The sequence below is a fragment of the Vombatus ursinus genome, unplaced genomic scaffold (genome assembly GCF_900497805.2).
Source record: "Vombatus ursinus unplaced genomic scaffold, bare-nosed wombat genome assembly UNPS02014786.1, whole genome shotgun sequence".
Classification (NCBI taxonomy): Eukaryota; Metazoa; Chordata; class Mammalia; order Diprotodontia; family Vombatidae; genus Vombatus; species Vombatus ursinus.
Window position 1 is genome coordinate 2,111,362 of NW_020954564.1, and position 25,531 is coordinate 2,136,892.

Consider the following 25,531-nt stretch of genomic DNA (forward strand, 5'->3'; position numbering starts at 1 on the left):
AGTAGTAGTAGTAGTAGTAGTAGTAGTAGTAGTAGTAGTAGTAGTAGCAGCAGTAACTTCCATTTATGTAATACTTTAAGGTTTTGCAAAGCACTTTACATATGTCATCTTAATTAATCCTCACAATAACCCTGTGAGGTAGCGGCTATTTTTATCTCTATTTTATAGATGAGGAAACTGAGGCTAAGAAAGGTTAAATAATAGCATTTATATAGCACTTTAACGTTTGCAAAAGCACTTTAAAATGTCTCATTTTATCCTTACAACAACCCTAGCAGATAGGTGCTATTATTATTCCAACTTTATAGATGAAGAAACTGAGGCAGACAGAGGTTGAATGACTTGCTCAGGGTTGCATAGCTAATAAGTGGCTGAGGCTGGATCTGAACTCAGGCCTTCCTGACTCTGAGTCCAGCACTGCACCACCTTGCTGCCCTGACAGACATTAAACAGTGAATTCCTTGAGGGCAAAGACTATCTGACACATAGTAGGCACTTAATAAGTGTTTCTTGACTGAAATGACTTGTCCAGGTAAGTGTCCAAAGCAGGATTTGAACTTGAGTCTTTTTAACTCCAAGCCCAGGTATTTATGCACTGTACCACTGAATAAGATTTGGCAACAGTGGTCAAGAAAAGGGCTGCTATTTCTGTGTCAGACCAAAGTCCTGCATAACAGAACATGGGAAATAATCAAAGGGAAGACAGAGAGTCACATGGAGGCAGCCTGGAAGAAGTGGAAAAAGAAAGAGCCACATGTTAAGAGACCTGGGTTCTAGTCCCAGCTCTGCCTCTAACTTGCTCTGTGACTCTGGATATATTACTTGGCCACTCAGAGCCTCAGCTTCCTCCTCTGCAAAGTGTTTTGTTGTTGGTGTTTTTCAGTCATTTCAGTCATGTCTGATTCTTCATGACCCCATTTGGGGTTTCCGTGGCAAAGATACTGGAGTGGTTTGCCATTTCCTTCTCCAGTTCATTTTACAGATGAGGAAACTGAGGCAAACAGGATTAAGTGACTTGCCCAGGGTCACACAGCTAGTAAGTGTCTGAGAGGCTGGATTTGAACTCAGAGAAGTGAGTTTTCCTAAGTCCAGGCCAGCCCTCTAGCTACTGCGCCACCTAGCAGCAAAGCGATGGATCCCATTAAGTAGCCTCTAAGGTCTCATGCTGTGATTGCGTGACCTGAAATGACGAAGTAGAGATGTAGGAAGCTGAGATAGATAAATGAGGCAGAGTCTCAGGGCTCTGATGCTGCCTCCAGGGAGCAGGGAGATGGCTTTGGGGGGTCAATCAGACTTGGTGGTTGGTACGCCTGAAATCATAGGTGGTCTTCTGTTACAGGTTCTAAATATCCTGTGTTAAATCACACCTTCTCTCCAGACCTCTGATCTGTGCTCTGATAAACTGGCACCCCTGAGAAAGAACGGGACCAGCTCCACACCCCCTGCCCTCGTTCACTCAATTCCACATTTCCCAACCACCTATTCTGTGCAAGGGCCCCACACAGACACTGAGCAGATGAAGCTAAAAATGAGTCCTTGCTCTTAAAGAATGTATATAGTACTCTAATGGAATGGAACTGATGTGAAACAGTCTGGCATGTCCTGGCATAGCAGCAGTTAACATTTATGTAGCATATTACGGTTTGAAAAACATTTGACATATATTAGTTTGTCTGATTCACAATGACTTTGTGAAATAGGTGTTAAGAAAATCCCCATTTTACATATGTGGAAACTGAGGCTGACAGCGATAAAGTGACTTGCCTGGGATCAAAGTTAGGTAAGTATCTAAATTCAGGTCTTCCTGACTTCAAATCCAATGCTCTAACTACTGCACTATGGAGAGCAGGCTTTTTCATAACCATTTGTCCAAACTCCTCCTTGGCCCTTTTCACATTCTGCCTCATAATACACTTCTTTATGGACAATCATTTTTTTTTTAATGAGACCTGTAATTTCATTGGGATATGCTGAATTTCTCCCAAGCAGGCTATCACCTTCTACCCCATGTACAGTCTAAGACCACTGCCTGAGGGCACTAAGAGGATAAGTGACTGGCCCAAGGTCATGTAGCCAGCATATGTTAGGGGAAGGTCTTCAGCTTGGGTCTTCATGACTTCCAGTCACTTTCTACCACCTCTGAGATAAGATTCTACCTCCTCAGCCTGGAATTTATTATCACAACAACAAAATCCCCAATGATCTGGCTCCAGTCTACTTTTACAATCTCATTTCAGCCTCCCCTTCATACCATGTCTATTCCATTCAAAAGGGACTCCCAGCCTGTTGTTAACCAGTCTCCTCCTCCCCTCTCTCTTCTGTACAAAGAGCATTCCCCCACTCACGGAACGCCTTCCCCACTCATCTCTGCCTGATGAAATCCTCTTCTTTTTTTTAAGGCTCAACGCAGGTGCCACTTTCTTCATGAAGTCTCCCCAACTTTCCAACCTGAAAGTGTTCTCTCTTCAAATTTTCTGGGGGCCCTTTATCTGGACCTCTGCTTCCCCCTACTATACTATAAGCAACGCTATGAATTATACTTATCTGTATAAATGCCAAACATGTACCCTTTCCTCCAAGTAGATTGCAAGCCCTTTAAGGAAGCATTTGTTTTGTTTTTTATCTTCAACGGTACTGTCTTCATCCAGAAATTACCTATAGGTCCAGTCCCTATCCTAATATCCTCAGCCCCTGGAACTGTGCCTCACACATAGCAAATTTAATAGATTTTGTTAAATTAAATTGAATTCTATTATCCTGCCATCTAGCCAAAGCTGGTTCTCTAAACATCCAGGCAAGTCACCGTGCCAAAAGCAGCTTCACTCCCTGGGGGAGCCTTAGCTCCATCCTGGGCCAGCACCCCCACCCTCCAGGCTCAGCCTTGGGGAATGCGACCATCCCCAAGGTCAAGGGATGCCCTGAGGATTTTCTGAGCCACCACTTTTCAAGAACTGACAGTTCGGTTCTCAGGCCTTGGGGATTGAAATGCCACAAGGGAGAGAGAAAGAAAACGACCAATCAGCCAACAGCCCGATGTTAACGAAACAAATGGCATAAGATGTTTTGTCAAAGGGAGAGCTGGAGTTTATCAGCCACAGCCACCTGTGTAACCTCCCAAATCATTTTCTCTTAAAAGTGGGGCGGGGGGGGGGGGGGGGAAAGGTGGGCGCCTCAGGCTGCAGAGAATTGAAAGGAATGCTAACAAAGCTAACAAAGAGTCCAATCCCTTTGGCGAAGGCTCCCCACTGGGCTTTTAGCTCTGCAGCCAGCGCAGACTTCCCCGGCTAATCACGACTAAGAGACAGTTATAGGAGGTCTCCATCTCCGTACAGCTAGCTGCTCACTGGCTGCCCATTGGTCCATTTTTAATCCCTGAAAGGCTTCCCCCTAATATGAAACAACCTCAGAATAACAAGATCATGACTAGGATTCATAATTTTTTCCCCTAGAGCTGAAAGGGACAGAAGAAATCATTCAGTCCATCCCTCTTCCTTTTACAAATAATGAAGTTGAGACCTGATCACCACAGGTGGGGTGCCCTTCCTTCCATTCCTGAAATTAACTAGTGTTTATTTTGTGCATATTTTTGTATTAACTTATCGGTATATGAGTTTCCACTCGATAGAATGTAAGTTCCTTGAGGGCAGGGTCTGCTTTATTTTTGTCTTTATATCTCTAGGATCCAGCACATAGTAAGTACATAATAAATGATCACTGAATGAATGAATGAATGAATGAATGAAAGTGACCTCCCAAAGTCAGGGAGTCAGAACTGACATAACAAATAACTTAGATTTATATAAAGCACTATCCTTAACAACAGTTCTGTGAGGTAAGTATTAATATCCCCATTTTATGGATAAGGAAACTGAAACCCAGAGACTTTAAGAGACATTGTCACTTAACCATAACCAAGCAGCAACTGAATGTGAAAAACAGATTAAAAACCCAGGTCTTCTGAGCCTTTTCCACTGAATCACACCAGCCCGACCTTCTGGACCACCTCTCCATACTATGTTAACAACAACAATGACAACAAGAATGACAACAACTGGCATTTATTCTATACATCCTCAGTTCAACAATAATTCTACATTTATTAAGTGCCTACTGTGTTTAAACCCCTTGTTTGGGAGGTGGTGGTGAGGATGGTGTTGAGATAGATAGGAAAAAACCCATCAGTCTTTGACCCTAAAGAACTTAACAGTATAATCAAAGGGGTATGACATGGACACAAATAAGTATGAGATTATAGATTGATAGAAATAAAGAGAGCTAGACATAGGGTTATGATGGAGAAAACATTTCAGCTAAAAAAAGTCAGAGAAGGCTTCATGGAAGAGGTGATATCTGAGCTAAAACTTAAAAGAAGAGAAGGGATGATGATGATGATATGGTGATGAAGAAGAAGAGGTAGAGATAAGGAATGAGTGCATTCCTGGCATGGAGTACAACCCATACATCCGAATAGAGGCAGAAGATGGCAAGGCAAGATTAGGGAATAATCAACAGTCTAGTTTGACTTGGACAATGAGTGTGAAAAGGTGAATTCTATGAAATAAAGATGGAAGGATAGGCTGCAGTCAGAATGTAGAGGACCGTCAAAGCTGGCTAAAAAATCTGTATTTTCTTCTAAAGGTAATAGGGAGCCACTAAATATCTTTAAGCAGGGGAGTGGCATGGTCAGACGTGTGCATTAGGAAGGTGTTTCTGGCAGTTGTGTGAAGGATGGTTCAGAAGGAAGAGAATAGGCAAAGAGGCAAGTGAGGTCTCAGGAAATGCAAACTCATTTTCAGCTAAGGTCAAATAAAGTCTTTTTTTTTGTTTGTTTAGGCAATTGGGGTTAAGTGACTTGCCCATGGTCACACAGCCAGTAAGTGTCTAGTGTTTGGTGTGAGGCCGGATTTGAAATCAGGTCCTCCTGACTTAAGGGCAGGTGTTCTATTCACTACGCTACTTACCTGCCCCTTTTTAAATTTCTTTGGGCCACAGATAGGTTTTTCTTTTTTTTCTTTTTTTTTTCTTTTTTCTTTTTTTTTTGACTAGGCAATAGGGTTAAGTGACTTGTCCAGCGTCACACAGCTAGTAAGTGTTATGTGTCTGAGGCCGAATTTGAACTCAGGTCTTCCGGAATTCAGGGTCGGTGCTCTATCCACTGCGCCATCTAGCTGCCCCTTCAAATAAAGTCTTATTAAGCCAAATATAATTACGAAGATGAGTCTGCTTCTGTTACAAAAATTATATAGTTTTTATCACAGAGCCAAACAGAAATGGGTTTTAGATTATTTGTAGTTTGAGATTAGTCCTAGTTTTTCAATTATCCATACCACTAACATTCCTCTAAAAGCATAGATAATTAAGAGTGGACTAACAGGAACTCAGATCAGAGAGAAGATGGACTCAAAATGCAAAATGAGATAGATGTTTTTGGATTGCTTAGTTATGCATATTTGTTGCTAGGGTTTTGATTTTCTTTTTTCCTTCTCAATGTGTGTAGGAGAGGAGGAGGAAAAAATAAATGCTTGCTAATTTTTAAAAATCAATTTAAAAAGAAAAAAAAGACAGCTGGCCTAAATTCTTACTAAACCAAAGTTCTTTGGGGGATAAAGTTCAGAGTACTGGCATAAAGATGTTACAAGACTGAGAGAAACATTTTCTTTCTAGCACTGAGATAACTTCATAGACAATAGCTAGAGCCAACCTAGCATCCTCACAGGGATTGGGGGGCAGGGAGAAAGCATGAGGGTAAGGATTACTAAAATGGCTTTTCTGGCCCAGACCCTATAATTCTGATATGACCTGGGCATCTGAGATTTACTTAATCTCGTTAAGGATGGGTGGTTTGGAGGCTGACCTTGAAGTTCCAGCCACCTCTAAGGCCATGAAGAATGCCTCCTACAGACATTTACAAACTCTGGGTAAGATTACTGGAACACACCCAGGGCCTAGGTATTAACTTGGCAGAGAGAAGCCATAAAAGAAATAGAGCAAGAAAGGACTGAAATAAAGATGAGGGAGATGGAAGGAGAAGCTGGAGGGGAGGAGGAGACACAGACTGGTAATGTTTTAGGGAATCTATCTATAGCACCTCAGTTTATTACCCATGTTAATGGATTTGGAGCATCATCTACCTCTGCACAGACCCTATGACTTTAGATCCAGATAATCAAAGTGTCCCTATTACAGACAAAATTAAAGGTGGCTCCCCCAAACCTATGTCAGCTCTGCCCTGCCCACTTCGCCATGGCTTCCATTTGTCCACATACTGGTTTTAACAGACCACACTAGGCATTAACATTAAATTAAGCAAGCTGGCTAATGCCACTGCTTGCCTATAAGCTTCTATTATTTTTTCTTTTTAAAAAATAATTTATTTGACATTTGTTTTTTAAGAAAGTTTTGAGCTCCAAATTCTCTTCCTCTAGCCCTTCCCCACCCTGAGAGAAGGCAAGCAATATGAAATCAATTCTACATATAAAGTCATGCAAAATATATTTTTGTATTAGCCATGTTGAAAAAAAAAGCAAGAAAATGAAAAAAAAGTATGCTTCAATCTGCACCTAAAGTGCATTAGTTCCCTCTCTGGATGTAGATAGTATTTTTCATCATGAGGAATTGGAATTGTCTTGGATCACTGTATTGATCAGACTAGCCAAGTCTTTCATAGTTGATCATCTTTATAATATTACTGTTACCCTCTAAAACCTTCTCCCATTTCTGCTCACTTTGTTGTTATTGTTCAGTCTTTTCAGTTATATCTGACTCTTCGTGACCCCATTTGGGATTTTTGCTTCGCTCTGCATCAATTCATATGTCTTCCTGGGTTTTTCTGAACCCATCCCCCTTGTCATTTCTTATAGCACAATAGTATTCCATCACAATCAGACACCACAACTTGTGTAGCCCTTCCCCAACTTAAGGGCATCCCCTCAGTTTCCAATTCTTTGCCACCACAAAAAAAGCTGTTATAACTATTTTCTCACATATAAGTCCTTTTCCTCTTACAAGTTTCTAGAAGGCAAATTCAAATGTCAGCAGTGGCTAAATGCATCTTCCAAACCCAAAGAGAATGGGAGAATCCTTGACCTATGGTATATGTGCCTTACTTATCTGAACCTCAACTTCTTTTTCTGTAAAATTGGTTTCATAACACCTATCCTGATCATCTCAAGGGCCTGCCGTGAGGATCAAATGAGATAATTTATGTAAAATGCTCTGCAACTGTAAAGCACTACTGAAGTCTTAGCCATGATTATACTTTCTTACTCTCTAAAATGGGGCTAATAATACTGATGCTACTTATCTTACGAGGAAAATACTTTATAAATCGAAGGTGCTATGGAAATGTGAGTTATTATTATCACAAAAAGTGACTAAAAAAATTAAAACTTCTCTACTTTCTTCAACACTTCAAGGGTTGATGATTTCACTGAGTGAGGGCACTTCCTCCCCCAAGGCAGGCTGCAATAATTCCTCCACGAGTCAGTGCATGGGCTTTGTGAACAACTATAGCCCCAAAAAAACATCACTTGGTAGTAATGAGAATGTCAAAACTTAGAGGGTAAGAGAATCACAGTGTCTCACACTTAGAATAGACCTCAGTTTAATCCTCAGCTGAGCAGAAATCTCTTCTGCAATGTGCCCAATGAACATCCAATCACCCAGCCACTACTTGAAGACCCTGCGGCAAAGGAAAGTCTGCTACCTCCTGAGGCAGCCCATCCTGCTTCTGGACGACTCTAATTGGTAGGAAGTTTTTCAGCACATTCAGCCAAAATCTACCTTGGTAATTTCTACCCACAGCTCCAAATTCTGCCCTCTTGGACGTAGTGGCCATTGGTATGCCTGATTCAATACAATAAGCATTTACTGAGTTTCTAAAGTAGGCAGAACACTGTGCACTGGTGGGACATCCAAAGCTTCGATAAGGCCCAGTCCCTGCCCTCATGAAGCTTGACATTTAGTTGGGGGATATAGAGCACTGAGGTTAGAGTTGGAAGAGCTGATTCAGGTGTGAAAGAATTCACTTAGACCTTCTCTGTAGCCATGAGTGATAAGTTCAGGGCGGACCCTAAGAATGTTGGAGTGGTACCTGAAATGATGAGGAATAAGCGGGTGGGTCCTAGCATCCTAAAAGAATTCACTGAGAGTCTCCAAGCTAAAGAAAGGCATTTTTTGGGGTGATGTACCCAAGCAGGCCTGCTCTTTGTGAGGCAGAGGCCCAATGGGCTCTACTCCACATGTGAGGCAGAGCATAGGCCACAGGCCCTGTTCCCCTAAGGCATTGCTCCCCTAAGGGAGCAGAGTGGCCAGCCCCTGCTTTTCATAGGAGGCAAAGGTGGTTAGAGAGGTCAAAGATACAGTTTAAATAAAATTTTATGGAATAGGGGAAAGGGGATAAGAGAACGGGAAGAGCAAGAATGGCTCCGAAATGCCTGGGACATCAGGTAGTCTGGAGGTGATAAGTAAAGAGAACAAGAAAGGGGAGGGGAAGAGTTGTTCTGAAATTGAGGGTGCTTTGTGAAAGCACACAGGTAAGTCCATGGCGGAGGCTTCAATGCACAGTCTTCTTTGACCACTTTTCTGTCTGGTCACATCCTGCATCTTATCTTCTATCTCATGTCCTTCTTGCTCCATCTGCCTCAAGCACTCTTTTCTACCTCATCATATAGCACATACACAGACATGAAACAATGCATGCTGACCACATTAGCAAGGTCCACAGGAAAAAAAAAAAGAGAGAACTACAAGGGAGGTTTCCTTGTACTTGAAGCCTCTTCAGAATTTGGCAGGATCTAACAGAAACTGCACCCCATTGGCTTGGGATCTGAGAAGCTAGGGCCATCTCCAAGCCAGGATAAGGCATCAGGATTCCAAAGAAGGGAAAAAACCTCCATAACAAGTTGAAGCAGGATCACATACGTTCTTGTCCCAGCATCTCAAATTAAAGCTCATTTCCGTTCACCCTTAAAAAATACTCATCTCCTTCCTCCTCCAAATATTTAGGCAGCACAGCTTTCCCTAGAGATTAACCTGAGAAATGGATTCCTTCCTGAGAAACTCCTCTCAAAGCTTCCCCAGAGACCTTGACTCATAGGGGGCACTTTCAAGAGCCCCATTAACCAACCACCCATGAAGGGTAGTTCAGGGATGGGAAGGCCAAGATAAAAGTAACTTGATAATCCAATAAATGTCTTAAGACAGAAAGAGTCAGAGAACTGGCCAAATGTGATCTCTTATCTGATGTTGCCCAGGGTGCACCAAAACAGCTCTGAAAAGAAAATGATCAAACCAATTAAGAACTGATAGGAATAAATCAACTTCTGTTGATTAAACACCAGCTAAAGAAAGGACCTTTTTTTATTGTTGTTCAAATCCTCAGAAGAGAACTTCTTACCTTTGCTGGCCCTTCTCCTGTGAGATCCCCAGGTATCCTGCAAATAAAGATAACAATTCTTAGCATCCTTCAAACAGCTCAAAGTGGCCTGGCCAGAGAAAATTGCTTTTCTTTGGTAAGGCCACTTCTACTTCAAAGGAAGATGAATTTCCATTGGTTTCCAGGAAATAAGCTCTTAAGATTCTGGGCCTGGATAACTAGGCTCTTAGTCTTGAGGGTTACTGAATTGTAGGTTACTGTGGACACAATTAATGAATTAGCAAGCATTTATTCAGGGTCTGCTATATGCCAGGCACTGCACTAAGTACTGGAGAATCAAAGACAAACGTGAAACCATCCCGTCCTCAAGGAGATTACATTCTATCAGCTAAGAATAGGGAGTCGGGTAAATTTCAGAATATGTAATGAAGGCTCTTATGATTTAAATCCAAGCCAGAGAATGATGATTGATAATAATAAGAGCTGACATTGATACAGCACTTTCAGATTTACAAAGTTTTTTAAAGATATTGTTTCAATTCATCTTTATAAGTAACCCTGTTGAGGTAGATATCAATTAATCAACTAATCAATAAACTTATCAAGTACTTATTGTATGCCAGGCACTGTGATAAATGCTGAGGATACAAAAAAAGCAAGATTCATTTTATATATGAGGAAACTGAGGCTCAGAAGAGAAGTACAGGGGAGTTGGAGAAGATAATCATCATTTACCATTACCAGATTTAGAGTGGGGACCAAAAGATGAGTGTCTAATCCAACCCTCTTTTTACAAATGAAAAAAATTAAGGTCCATGACTTGTCCATATTACCTTAGGTAACAAATGACAGATTGAGGATTCTAACTTCAGAATCAGTATGCTCCTAGTTACAGCACAACGCCCCACTCTCCTAAAGATCTTGCCTGTCATAGGCAGTAACCAGTCAGAGACTCACAGTCTCTGGAGAGCATAGCTCATTGCACAGGGTACAGGAACTGTGAGAACCTGCACTACTTTCCAGAAATGCCTCTGTGGGCAAGAAAGCACCAGTAACAGACCCTGCTGAGTTCACCAGCGTCTCTCCGATCCGGGAGCTGGCAATCCACTTGGTCTCATCCACGGTGGTTCGGGCGTGGGGCAGCCTCCCCACATCCTTCACTGTCATGATGAGATGCTTCGATGACTTCAGCAGCTTGACGGCTTCATCGTGAGGAATGCTCAAGAAACTCTTCCCGTTAACTTCCAGGATCTGGTCCCCGACCTGAGGGTATCAAGACCAACCAATGAAATAAGAACAAAGACAGAAAGGGATGAATTAGACTTCCAAACTGTCACAAACTGGGACCTAATGATAAAACAACGGAGTGACTGTCCATGTACAGGGTGTGCTGAAGGGCAAGCTCCCGGGACACAGGGTCTTACACAGAGTCAAAAGTTTGTTAAACTAAAGTTGAATTGATACTTCTCTGTCCCAGGCTCTGCCTCTGCCTCTGCCACATGGCTTTTCTCTGGATGGATCATAGATGCTGAGCTGGAAGAAATCTCAGAGGGAGCTGAGGCTAAAGAGGCTGGATGATTTTTCCAATATTATACAAATATATACTCGAATTATGCTGCCTCCAAAACTAAGTGCTTGCTCCCTTCCTGTTCTTTCCTGGGGTTCTCTCCCTTTCTAGAACCATGAGACATATCTCACAATTTTTCTCCCACCCTCCTGACCTTGAAGCAATATTCAGCCCTTCTGGAGTTTTCTAAGGTTGCAACATCTCCCACTGTGTATGTATGTATCTGTGCGTGTATGTATATGGGGAGTTAGGGAAATGTTTATGCGTACGTATGTGTGTATTTGTGTGTGCGCTGGTAAAAAAAAATAATAAAAATAACAAATAAAGCACATTTGTACTTAACATTTATAAAGAACTTTCCTCACAACAACCCTCTGAGGTATGTAGTAAAACCATTATTATTTCCACCTTAGAGATGAGAAAACTGATGCCGAAGGAGGTGAATTGACCTTACCAGGGCCAGCTACTGAGTGTCAGAGTCAGGATTCACTCAGGTCTCTTGGGCTATTCAGTGTTCCTTTCATCATACCACACAAAGTTACACAAAGTTTTAAAAGATTTACAATGACTTTTATTCCAGGTGTTAACTGGAATAAAATAGATCTAGGCCTCTGTATGTGTATACAATTATATTACATATTATATATAAATATAATATATATTACAATTACATATGATATTCAATTAGATTATGTACTATATATAATGATATATATATACTAATATTATGTATATTGTCCTTCCAGATCTATGGATGATACACACACATACATACACACACACACACACACATATCTATGCGTGTGTGTGTGTGTGTTATCTTCCAGGTCCTCATGGTAATTATGTAAACAAGTACACATAAGATATATACAGAGCAGATAGAAGGCAAACTTGTGGGGAAAGCTAGAACAGCCTGGGGGGATCCAGGAAGGTTTCCCGCAGAAGGTGTCACCTGATCTAAATCTTGAAGGAAGCCTGTGAAATGAAGAGGTGGAGGTGTGAGGACAGAGCATTCTAAGCATGTTGCTGTTCAGCAGTTTCAGTCATGTCCAACCCTTCATGACCCCATTTGGGGTTTTCTTGGCAAAGATATTGGAGTGATTTGACATTTCCTTCTCCAGCTCATTTTACAGATGAGGAAACTGAGGCAAACAGGGTTAAGTGACTTGCCCAGGGTCACACAACTATTAAGTATCTCAGGCCTTGTGCTCTATCCACTGCACCACCTAGCTGCCCAAGCATAAGCGACAGCCAGTACAAAAATGTGAAGACAGGAAACGAAGGATTGTGCTCAAGGAACTACAAAAAGATTAGAATAGCTGGATTACAGAGGTTGACTGACAACCAATGAGTCAACAAACATTTATTAAGCACTGTATGTGTCAGGCACTGCTTTAAGCACCGGGGTTACAAAGAAAGTTTTTACCTTACAAAGACTGCTCTTAAGGTACTAATAGTCTAATGAAGGAGAGAAGACCAGAAAGGTAGGAAGAAGTCAGGTTATGGATACTTGACACAAAAAATGAAGACCATCAGTTAGGAACTTGTCCCTCTCCTCAACATCTTTCCCCATTCTTTACTCCTTTGCTCAAGTCTTGGAAGAAAAGGTAGTTCTCTTAGCCAAGTCAGCCTTTCAACTTGGACCCACCTTATTACAGATGAGGAAACTGGGGCAAAAAGGATTAAGTGAGTTGCCCAGGGTTACACTATAATCTCCTTGAGAGCAGGGACTAGTTTTTTATGGGAAAGGAGGGGAAAATTAAGGGTGCATTTCCTTATATCTTCCATGCTTAGCACAGGACCCAGCACATAGTACATACTTAATAAATACTAGTTAACTGGCTGACTCCCGTCTTCTGTGGGAGCTCATATTTCAATCATTTCATCTCTCTTTGTAATCTTCAATCTCTATTCATCTATTGGCTCTTTACCTGTTGCCTATAATCACATGATCATGATATGAAAATGATCTTAGAGGGCATTAAGTCTAACCCCTTCATTTTACAGATGTAGAAACCAAGACCCAGAAAGATTAAGTTACTTACCATGCTGAGGTTTCCCCTATAATTTAAAAAAAAAATGCCTACATATGACCCTACCATCTTCCTCCTGCCCCTGCTGTGTAAAAGCTACCATTTCATGTGACTCTCTAGAAAACTCCTAGACCCCACTCACTTCTCTGTCCTCTGCAGGCTGCTTCCAAAGTCACCAATGATCTTTTAATCACTAAATACAGTGGTCTTTCCTTCAGCCCCATGCTTCTTGACTCCTCTGAAGCGGGACACTGTTGGCTACCCCCTCCTCCTGGATACTTTCTCCTGCCTGGTCTTCAAGATACTGTTCTCCTGTGAGTCTCCTACCAGTATGACCATTCCTTCTCAGTCTCCTTAGGTGGACCATCACCCAAGTCCTGACTGTTTTGTATGGTTCTTATACCTCTTGGTGATCTCATTAGCTCCCATGGGTTCCATTGTCATCTCCATATAGCTTTACCCAGATCTAGGTATCCTGTCCTCATCTCTCTCCGAAGCTTTAGTCTATGTAGATAGATCACACAGGCATCTCAGACTCAACACATTCAAAACATAACTTATTACACTTCCCTAACCTTCCCCCTCTTTCTATCAATGGTACCATTATCCTTCTAATCCACCAGGCTCCCCACTTCAGGTCCTTCTTCACTCTCCATGGCAAATTAATTGTGAAGTTTTGTAAGTTGTACCTCCACAATAATTCTCATCCTTCTCTCCACTGTCCCATCATCACCACGCATTGATGTCCAATCTCTCCTGTCTACAATCCATTCTTTACATCAATGCCAGTTTGGCATTCTTAAAGCATAGATCTAACCCCATCACTCAAGAAGATTCAGTGGCTGACTTATTGCCTGACTATCAATCAGCAACAAACTCCTCTGCTGGCCCTCTGAAGCCCTTCACAATTTGACTCCAATCTATCTTTCCAGACTGATTTCACATTCTCTCCTTTCACGTACTTTACATTCTAGTCAAATTGTTTTGGTTTTGTTGTTGTTCCACACACTCAAGCTATTTCATTTTCTAACTCCTCCACCTCTCTCCTAGCTACTTGGTGGTTCAGTGGATAAAGTGACAGACCTCCAGTCAAGAAGACTCCTCTTCCTGAGTTCAAATCTGGCCTCGGACACTTACTATCTGTGTGACCCTGGGCAAGTCACTTAACCTGTTTGCTTCAATTTCCTTCATCTATAAGATGAACTGTAGAAGGAAATGGCAAACCATTCTCATATCTTTACCAAGAAAACCCCAAATGGGGTCATGAAGAGTCAGACATGACCAGAAAAATGACCTCCATCTCTCTACACAGGATTTCTCTCCCTTTGCCTCAATTTTGCTGAATCTCTATCTCTATTCAAGACTCAGTTCATGAGTCACCTACTACACAAGGTCTTTCTTCATGCCTCCGGTTGTTAGTGCTCTCCACTTCCCCTCCAGGAAATCACTTCGTATACACTCAGCAACTTATCTAGCCTTATCTAGACACAGTTAGGTGGTACAATGAATAGGGCCAACCTGGAGTCAGGAATACCTGACTTCAAATCCCTTTTCAACATTTATTATCTTTGTCACCTTGGGCAAGTCATATCATTTCTTTCTGTCTCAATCTACAAAATGAGGATGATAATAATAGAATAATAGAATAGAATAGATAATAATAGAATAGTAGAATAACAGAACCTCTCAATAATGTTGAGAGGATTAAATGAAATATTTACAAGGCTCTTTGCAAACCTTAAACACTGTATAAATAGAGCTACCTATTATCTTGTTTTTTCCTAGCAAAATGTAAACTCATTGAGGGCAAGAACAATTTTATTTTTGTCTTTGTATATCCCTAGCATCTAACAACCAACCAAACAATAAATCAATCAATAAATATTTATGAGTGCCTACTCTGTGCCAGTCACTATGCTAAACAATGGAGATATAAAAAGAGGCAAAAGATAGTCTCTTCCCTCAAGGAGCTTACAATCTAAATACAGTATAATGCCTACACAGAGTAGGCACTTAATAAATGCTTGTAAAATTGGCTTTTTCCATTATATCCTCAACCAACCCCTCTTATTTTCAAGATCTGGTCATCTTTCTCTGACTAAGTTTCCACACCAATACCAATTTTTTTTTCTGGTAAGGAGAAACAGAGAGGAAAATGGATGCTAATCAGTCTCAGAATGACTGATTCCTTACTTGGGTCTTGTGTAAAACATCCACATATTTGTTGGTGATACTGGTGGAGTGGAACCACACAACATTGGGGCTTAAAAAAGACCTTAAAGATAATCCAGCCCAACTCCTTTATTGTATAGAAGAGGAAGCTAAAGTCCAATAATTCCATCCAAGATCACACAGCTATTAATGGTATCTGAGAGGAAAAACAAGAAGGGTAAACTGTGGCCAAGAGAGATGCAATGACTTGCACGGGAAGAGGAAGGTGAAGGAAAGGTAAGTAATTTCATCCAAAGTCACACAGCTATTTATGGTATCTGAAAGGAAACTCCAGAAGAGGAAACTGAGGCTAAGAGAGAGGAAATGATTTGTCTAAGGTTACATAGGTAGTACTGTGCAGAGTCAGGATTTAAACCTAGGTCTTCTACATCCAAATCCTAATACCAAACCATACAGGATGCCAGCTTAGTTCATACCCTACACTAGCCAACAATATTGATTACGGTCTTTAAAGTTATTCGGTATAATTATGTATGTAACAGCTTGCTCAGTTGCTGTAAACATGATACCCACTTCATACACACACTAGGTTGGAACAAACAATGTTAGAGCACAGCATGCTGGAAGGGACCTTAGGGATCATCAGAGTGCTCATCTTATAGATGAAGATAGAGGAGTCTAGAGTCGTGGTTTTAGCAAGTAAGAGACAGAACTAGGAGCAGTTCTGATCTGGCTTTTCCAAACCCGAGCCCTGGATTACTGCTCTCATCTGCCTCTTCTATTCCTATCATATGCTGCTAAATGGAACTGAAAGAATCACAAAAGCATGCTGACAGGTTCCACTACAAATAATATTAGCTAGCATTTATACAGGGATTAAAGATTTGCAAAAACACTTTACATGTTACCACATTTGATTCTCAGTATCCCTGGGAGATAGATATTATGATTTTTCTCATTTGACAGATGAATAAACTGAAGCTGAGAGTGGTTAAGTGACATACCTAATAAGTCACACAGCTAATAAGTATCTGAGGCAGAATCTGAACTCAGGTCTCTCTGACTCCAAAGTCAGCACTCCATCTACTGTGCCATCTAATTACTCAACTGGGCCCCCATTCCTGCAATATAATCCTTTAACTCCTCCCTAACTGGTTTTCTATCTCACTCCCCACAGAGGTTATTCCAAGCCTTCTCTTCTCTCCTCAAGCCTTTCTCATCCTGTCCAACCCCCAGCCACCCAAGACTAGAGGATTGCTTTATATTTTACTTAGAGAATAGAGGCCATTCACCATGAGCTACATCTTATCTCCCCCTCTACAACTCAAAACTCTTTGGCATCATTCCCATTCTCTCCTCTTTCACACCAGTCTCTGATAAAAGAGGTGTCTCCTTCCCAATGTCTCTACATTCATGACCTCTAAAAGGGGACTTCTTCTAAAGACACTCTCAGTTCCTCCTGTCTTCTCCAGTAGATTGCACCATATTCATCCTCTTTCTCTAATCATCAGTCTCCCCCAAATCCCAATTCTCTACTGTCTACAGTACACACACTCACACCTTTAAATAATCCCCACTAGAAAACTTATATGAACTGATGCAAAGTCAAGTGAGCAGAACCAGAAGACCATTGTACACAATAACAGCAATACTGTACGATGATCAACTGTGAATGACTTAGCTACTCTCAGCAATGCAATGATCTGACAATTTCAAAGGACTTATGATAAAAAACACTATCCACCTCCATAGAAAGAACTGATACTGTTTGAATGCAGACCAAAAAATACTTCTTTTTAACTTTATTTTCCTTGTCCTTTTTTTTTTTTTAGTCTGTGTTTTCTTTCACAACATGGCTAATATGGAAGTACGTTTTGCATGACTGCACATGTAAAATCTATATCAAATTGCTTGCCTTTTCAAAGACGGGAGGAAGGAGGGAGGGAAGAAGAAAGAAATTAGAACTCAAAATTTTAAAAAACATGTTAAAAAATGTTTTTACATGTAATTGGGAAATTTTTTTTAATTCCCACTAAACCCTACACTTAAGAAGATGCCTCAAGCTATTGTCCTATATCTTTAATCTCTTTCACAACCAAACTCCTAGAAAAAAGCTGTCTGCTTTCATTGCTTCCACTTTTTTCTTCCTATTTACCTCATAACCCTTCGCATTCTGTCTTCCAATCTCATCATTGACTAAAATACCTCCTCAAAAGTTGACGGTGCTTTCTTAAATGTCAACTCGAATGGCCTTTTCTCAGTCCCCAACCTTTATAACCTTTCTGCAGTATTTTACTGTATTGACTGCCCTCTCCTCAACTCTGTCTTCCTTTTTGGATTATCATGCCCATGTTCTTTTTTAGCTCTCTTCCTACCCAACAGCTCCAGCTTTGGGGTCCCGTTCTCTTCCTTCTCTATTCTCACTCCCTTGATATGATTGGCTCCCATAGGTTTAATTATCATCTCCATAAAGATGACTCCCAGATCTGTACATTTAGCCAAAGTCTTTCTCCTTAGTCCTTAATAAATTTATGTTATCTAATCTCAGCTGGGCCCTAACTTCATCTAGGCTATCCTTTTACTCTCCCTTAAATGATTCTTTATCCCACTTTGCCTATTGAACATTTCAAACTGTATATCCCATAAACATCTCAAACTCAAACTGGATCAAACCAGAACTCATTATTGTTCCCCTAAAACCCACCCCTCTTCCAAACTCCCCTATCTCTATAGAAAGCACTGCCATTTTTCCACATCTCCTAAGTCCACAACCTCAGCATCATCCTTGATTCCTTGTGCTCTCATCCCAATACAATGAATAATAATAAATAATAGCTAGCATTTATATAGTATTTTAAGGTTTGCAAAGAATTTTAATATATGTTACTTCATCTGATCCTCACAACAGCCCTGGGAGGCATTCTTATTATCTCCATTTTACAGATGAGGAAACTGAGGCTGAGAAGCTAAATGATTTGCCCGGGGTTACAGCTAATAAGTACTGAGGTAGAATTTAAATTCAGGTCTTTTTTTGTTACTCCAAGTTCAGCATTCTTTACTACACCAAATCATTTATATCTCCACAACATCTCTCTTACCTGATTCCTTTTCTCTACTCTCATGACACTGCCCTAGTTCAGATCCTCCTCACTTCTCTATTGGACCATTACAAAAATTTCATAATTGGTCCTCCTACATCCAGTCCCTGACTTCTCTTGTGTGGCCTCCACACAGCCACAAGAGTGACTTTCCTTATGCATAGGTTTGCCTGATCACTTCCACTCAATAAACTCCAGTGGCTCCCTATTGCCATTAGGATAAAATAGAAATTTCTTTGTTTGACAGGTAATGATCTTCACAACTAACTTTCCAGCCTAAATAGACATTACTATACTTTTCACACCACAATGCAGTCAAGTTTGGCATCTTGCTCTTCCTAACATGCCCACATCCGTGTCTTTGCACTGGTAGTCCTCCATGCCCAGAAAGTTTACCCCCTCCTTACCCCAGCCTTTCAGAATCATTTGTTTCCTTCCAGGCTCAGCTCAAATGCTGTCTTGAAACCTTTCCTGATTCTCTAGCTCAAGGGTGGGGAATCTGCAGCCTTGAGACCACATGTGACCCTCTAGATCCTCAAGTGTGGCCCTTTGATTGAATTCAAACTTCATAGAACAAATCCCCTTAATAAAAGGATTTGTTCTGTAAAATTTGGACTCAGTCAAAAGGCTGCACCCAAGGACCTAGAAGGCCACATGTGGCCTGGAAGCTGCAGGTTCCCCACCCCTGCTTAGTTCCTAGTGCCCTCCTTCCCAAAATGTGTTTGTATTTGTGTTTTACATATTTTGTATAAACTTAATAATATAAGTGTTCTCTCTTACAACAGAATATAAGCCCCTTAAGGCAGGGACTATTTCATTTTTCTGTTTCTGTCCCTGGTCCTTAGCACAATTTTAGTATTGCTTACTTAGTTTATTGATTATTGATTGATTAGAACTCAGATCCTGGACTCTTCCCTTTAGTGTCTCCAAGTTCCAATACATCACTGCCAGATTGGTTTTTCTAAAACACTGCTTCCATAATAATAAAAAAAAACCTTGCATCTCATAGCATTAATTGTTGTTGTTCAGTCATTTTTTCAGTCGTGTCTAACTCTTTGTGACTCCTTTTTGGGGTTTTCTTGGCAAAGATTCTGGAATGGTTTGCCATTTCCTTCTCCAGTTCACTTTACAGATGAGGAAACTGAAGAAAACAAGGTTAAGTAACTTGCCCAGGATCACATAGCTGGTAAGTGTCTGAGGCCAGATTTGAATTCAGATCTTCCTGACTTTAGGCCCAGCACTCTATCCACTCAGCCATGTAGCTCTGCCTTCTTATAGCACTTGCCCCATCATTATCCCTGCAATGCCAAGAGTTCTAGGGGAAGGCCTACTACTAACTGTCTAGCCATAGGCTCCCAAAGTGGGTGATACTGCCCCCTGGGGGCACCGTAATGATCTAGGGGGGCAGCAGTAGTTTGAAATGTTGCAAATTAAAAAAAAACATTAAAGGGTTAAAGAAAGTAGATGGGGGGGAGATGCTGAGTAACTTTTTTTTAAAAGGGTGCAGTAGGCCAAATAAGTTTGGGAACCCTGGCACTAGACCCTACCTCTTATGTGAAGGATTTATGGGAGGACAGGGACAAGATTTGCACAAGATGAGAGAGTGTGTATGGGTTGTGCTCTTCACAACCAGAGAGAGTGCCTCCATCAATGAGATCACTGCGGCAAGGTATCAATGGTTTCCAAGCATTCCTTGCTTATTAACCTACACCAATTCCTTATTAACTAGTGGATTAAGTTCAAGTTCCTCTACTTCATATTCAAAGCCTTTTGACAGGTTACCTAGCCAACTCAGTCTTCTACTTTGCCCCAACATGAACCTTCCACTTCAGCCTGGCTCAATCTCCCTTCTTTGCCTTCACTCACACAATTCTCTGCACCTACATATATTACACCAGAGGTCAGTAGGGTCTGTAAGCCAAAATCCATCCATTGCCTGTTTTTGTTCAATTGGGAGTTAAGAATGGTTTTTACAAAAAATGTTTAAGTGTTAAAAAATAAATACGGGCAGCAGGGTGGATTTGGCCCTAAGGTCATAGTTTGCCAACCCCTGGGATAGTATAGTATATGAAACCTCTCCTGATTATGTTTTTTTTTTAATTCCCTAGCAATTATAGTTTCTACTCCACTAAAACCACAGTTTAAAAGGTTTCCTCTTGCGTGAATAAATACATGTCTAAAAAAGAAAAGCAAGCTATCAACACTATATGAAAAAATGTTCCAAATCACTAATAATAAGAAAGCTGCGAATTAAAACAATTCTGAGGTTTCATCTCATACCCATCAGATTGATAAAGATGATAAAAAAGGAAAATGAGAGTTATGGGGTGGTTGTAGGAAGACAAGTAGAATAATGTGCATCTAATGGAGCTATGAATGGGTCTGCCCATTCTGGAAAGCATTTTGGGGCTATATCTCCCCCAGTTACTAAACTATGGATACCCTTTGATACTGCAATGTCACTACTAAGCATACCTATGCCCCTTAAAGCGATCAAAGAAAGAGGGAAAGAGCCACATGTTTAAAAAATCTATACTCACAGAAGCACTTTTTTGTTGCAGCAAAGAAATAAAAACTAAGGGGGTACCCAGAAATTGGGGAACAGTTGAACAAATTACGGTATATGAATGCAATGGAATATTTTTGAGCTGTAAGAAATGATGAAAGGAACAGATTCAAAGAAATTGAGGAAGATTTATATGAACTGAAGCTAAGTAAAGTTTGCAGAACCAGGAGAACAGTTTAAATAATAACTACAACATTGCAAAAACTAACAACTTTGAAATCTGCAAGAACTCTGATCAATGGAATCACCAATCATGACTACAGAGGACTGAGGACGTTATCTACATCCAGAGAGAAAAGTGATAGAGGTGCTGAGTGAGACATGCTTTTTGGTCAATACATAGATCTGTTTTGAGTGACTCTGCTAACTTACTATAAGACAGAATTATAAAAATGGGGGGAAGGGGAATATTTGACAGAGAGAAGGGTTAGTGATAGCAACACAAAAGAAAAACAAGAAAAAGCAAAAGAAGAGAAGTGAACAAAGGAGGTTTAGTGGGAAACACAGACAATTGGGACAGCTTTGGGGAATTAACATGGCAAATTTGGTATATCTTAAAAAAAACAAAAAAACACCAAGCTGTGCATAATAAGATTTGTCATTCCACATACTGAACCATACTTTTTCTGTGATTTGTTGAAAATATTCATGTTTGCTAATGTTTCTCAAATTCAGAATAACAAAATCTTTAACAATTTTAATTTAAAAAAAAAACCATTTCTGCTGCTTTTTTCCTCCCCCACCTTCCCCTCTGATTGTCTCCTGAGCCTTGGTACAAAGAGTTCTTCTCTGCCACTTATTTTTCCTCTCTCTGTGCCTGTCTCCTATTAGACTTCCCTTTATGCTATTAAGACTTACTGCAAATGGAAGCTTCCCTGGCCTGTTTGATAGAGATTATTTCATTTCTTTTACTGCTTATTTCCATCAATTTATTGTCAAGTTTCTCTTCTTTCTTTGTGTCTTTTTATATAGCCCTATTACATGCTATCTTCCCCCAGTAGAATGTAAACGCTTTGAGAGTAAGGTCTTTCTCTTTACTTGTAGCTGTATCCCCAGCCCTTAACACAGGGTTTGGAGCCTGTTTTCATCCACTTTTCATATGGCCAAATCTTCTTCTAGCTGAACTCTGCTCATTTGGGTATATACTCAGCTACCCTACTTTGGTGTCACTGTGGGGTTTAGACACACATGTTTAATATCACTGATATTACTTTTCTTAAGTAAGTCTCTGCCACTTTTATTGAACAAAAAAAAGTAATCCTCATCACTTACTTCATTCTAACACAGCCTTTTGATTAAGCCAGGAGGTCCAAGGGATTACTTCACATATAATAGTAGCATTGGTAGCTCTTCTTTTATTAAAAAAAAAATTTGAGGCGATCTACAAAAAGTAACTCATTATTCCCTTAGGAAAGGGTGATTACTTTGGATATGCTATATTAAAACAAGAGGAGAAAGACTAAGATGAATAAACACGGGAACTGATTAGTGCAGGTAAAAGTAGATAGGACACAGCAAAAGAATTCATGTGGGGCAAAGCACCCAAGCGTGGGGGTCAAGAGACTGTCTTTGCTCCACTGGCTCTGTGTCAACTTAAGGAAGTCTCTTCTCTAGCCTGGGTTTAAGTTTCCTTGAACTAGTTGGAGCGAGATGACTTCTTTTTTTTTTATGAGGCAATTGGGGTTAAGTGACTGGCCCAGAGTCACACAGCTAGTGAGTAGTATGTGTCTGAGGCTGGATTTGAACTCCGGTCCTCCTGACTCCAGGGCCGGTGCTCTATCTACTGTGCCACCTAGCGGCCTCCAAGATGACTTCTAAAACCTTTTCAGGCTTTAGATATCTATGGTCTATTTTCTTCTAACTCTGACACTCTGTATTCTATAGTCTAGCATTCTATGTTCTCAGTCCCAGGTCTGACATACTCTATTCTAAGGTGTAACATTCTATGTTCCAAGGTCCCTTCTAGCTCTGACACTCTATATTCTATAGTCTAACATTCTACATTCTAAAGCTCTTTCTAGCTGTGACATTCTATGATTCTATAGTCTAATATTCTTCAGTCTAAGGTCTCTTCCAGTTTTGATATTTTATATTCCATAGCCTAACACTCCATGTTCCTATGTTCCAAGGTCTTCTCCAGCTTTTACATTCTATATAAAATAGTCTAACATTCTATGTTCTAAGTCCCTTTCAGCTCTGACATTATATATTCTATAGTCTAATATTTGACATTTTTAAGCTCTAACTCTGACATTCTATGATTCTATGTGCCATATTGAAAAAAAAAAATCTCTGTAGAGCTCCTGGGAGAAAAGCCAGTACATTACAAATACATTGGCAGCTGTATTTGCTTATGCACAGAAATGTTACTTTTTGCTGGAGCTCTCTTTGAAGCTGGACTCAAAATTAAGTTGACATTTAAGGAAGTATACACCAATTTTCACAGTCTCTACAGACCAGGAAGCCAAGGCTAATATTTTGTTCTTGCTAATCAAGAGGGGGGAAAAAATAATCAAACAAACGGTGAAACAAGAAAACAAAACAAAATGCATCTGGACTGCATCACCTGACTAGTTAGCTTCCCCATGACCACACATTCAAATGGACAACATTTTCAAAACCTAAAATTAGGTATTCAGTATCACCCATATGGGGGCGGGGAGGGGGAGGGAGTATTGTTGTGGAGGGCACTGAAGGATAAAGTAATAAAAGCATTTTCATTTTATTTTTCACTCTAGAAGTAATATTTATCACTTAAGATGTCCCAAGTGATAGCAAACCACAGAAATGCCCTTCATTGTCAGGATAAGGTAAGATCCCTCCATCATCTGCAGTCCATCAGGTGACAAAGTAAACTCCTTCAGGTACCAACGAACACAAGCATGAAGGAAGCTGCCAAGGACAGAACATGGGAGTTTCTCCTCCACCCAGAACAACTAACAGTTCCAGAGAATTTATTCTCTTCTGTGCGCACAACAGGCAGTGAATCAATTTCTCTCGGTAAACAAAGCAGGCATGGCATGAATTATCTCTGTATATCCATGGCATATAAAATGAATTTGATTCAGTCAGCAAATACATATTGAGTAGACTATGTGCAAAGTCCCATGCTCAGTGCCGTGGCGGGGACAGCTGTGGGGCCTGGGGGGCACAAGGCCAGGGTCACTACACTGATGGAGTTACAGCCTGGTCAAGGAGAAATAAGCATGTACACAAATAACTATAATCCAAGTATATTGACAAGCATCCCATGAGTGGTACAGATGATAAGCACTATAATAGTTCAGCAGCAGTAAAGATTATTTCCAGCTAGGGTGAGGAAAGGTTCATGGAGATGAGATTGATCCAGGCCTTGAAAGATAGGTAAGGATCTGGGGTCATAGGAACTCCATAAGAGAGTATGAAAAAAAATACCTGGGGTGTTGGTGGGAGGAGAAAGAAACAACAGTAAGAGTTTTGTTTCTACAGCACTTCAAAGTACTTTCCCCACAACCTTTCTGAAATAAATAGTGTCACGTTTATTATCCCCATTTTACAGCTGAGGAAACAGGCACAAAGGTGAAAGGATTTCCCCAAGGCCATGCAAGCTATTTAAGTTATCAAAGCTAGAACAGAAACCTATACCTAGAAGGTACATGTAAGGGAAGTAGTGAAAGAAAAGGCTAGAACCATAAACTGGGGTCAGACGGCAGAGGGCATCTCTTCCATGTACAAGTCCCGTTAGAGGAGACTTGACATAATAAGCTTTTGTGACCAGCTTGGCAGATATCTATAAAGAGCATTCTGTTCTCAGGGCCTGAACTCCTTCCTGGAAATCCAACCTGGTACCTTAGGAAGCTGCCTGGGAAACATTTAAGAATGTAAGTTTCTACTAACTGAGAAGGGGAAGATGGCAATATTTGAAGGACTGTCATCTGGAAAAGGGATTAGACTTATTCGTGTACAGCTCCAGAGAAAAGACATAGAATGACAGATGGAAATTATAGAGAAGAAAGTTTTAGCTTACTTGAAACTTCCTGAAAATAGAGCTATCAACCAACAACAGAAGAGCTATGTGACAGTGGAATGGCCAACTTCAAGAAGTAGTGAGTCCCCTGTCAGTGCAAGTGTTCAAGTACAGACCTGATGATGACCGCCTGTCAGAGATTCTATAGAGCAGATGCTTGCCAAGAGACTAGTTGCTCTGAAGGGCATTTCTAGCTCCCAGAGTTAATGATGGGAAGGTTCTATGATTCTATGACATCATTACAAATGCCCCTCCACGGCAGCGGCAGTAGCCAATGGGCATGTGAATATTCCTGAGACACGGTCAACATCTCTGCAAACACAGGCAACTTGTGAGAAGTCAGTGGGAGGGGAGGGGAGGAAGACCCCTCAGAGCTGCAAAGAAAGAGGATGTGACGGGACAGTTCCAGATGAGATGGTACAGCACAGGTAAGTGGCCCCCTCTCAGGGAAGCCAATGAAGCTTTCAGTAAGCTGCCTATGGCACTTTGTGGGATTGCTGCCTCTACCACCTGGGACCTACTCAGCTTTTGTTAAAGGCTGAATATGCAGAAGAAGTGAGGCTGTTCTTTATACTAAAGTAGATTTGAGCACACCCTCCTGAGCCACAGACGGGGGCCAGTCATTAGGAAGGAACTTTGGAGAATCGCCTTCCCGTGGGCTGGTCTAGTCCATGCTGAGTTCCCAGGAGAAACCTTGTTGCAAATCAAATCCA

General features: G+C 40.8%; 1 protein-coding gene across 9 annotated transcripts in view; it reads right to left on the reverse strand.

Annotated features, from left to right (window-relative positions):
* LOC114047370 (whirlin-like) overlaps positions 1-25,531 on the reverse strand; it is a 134,603-nt gene that overhangs the window by 30,822 nt on the left and 78,250 nt on the right. For all 9 annotated transcript variants that reach the window (XM_027868195.1, XM_027868194.1, XM_027868192.1 and 6 more), the window contains 2 exons: positions 10,437-10,639; positions 9,398-9,434 (listed from right to left, as the gene is read on the reverse strand). In XM_027868195.1, coding sequence (XP_027723996.1) covers positions 9,398-9,434; positions 10,437-10,639 — 240 coding nt within the window. The remainder of the gene's footprint in view (positions 1-9,397; positions 9,435-10,436; positions 10,640-25,531) is intronic.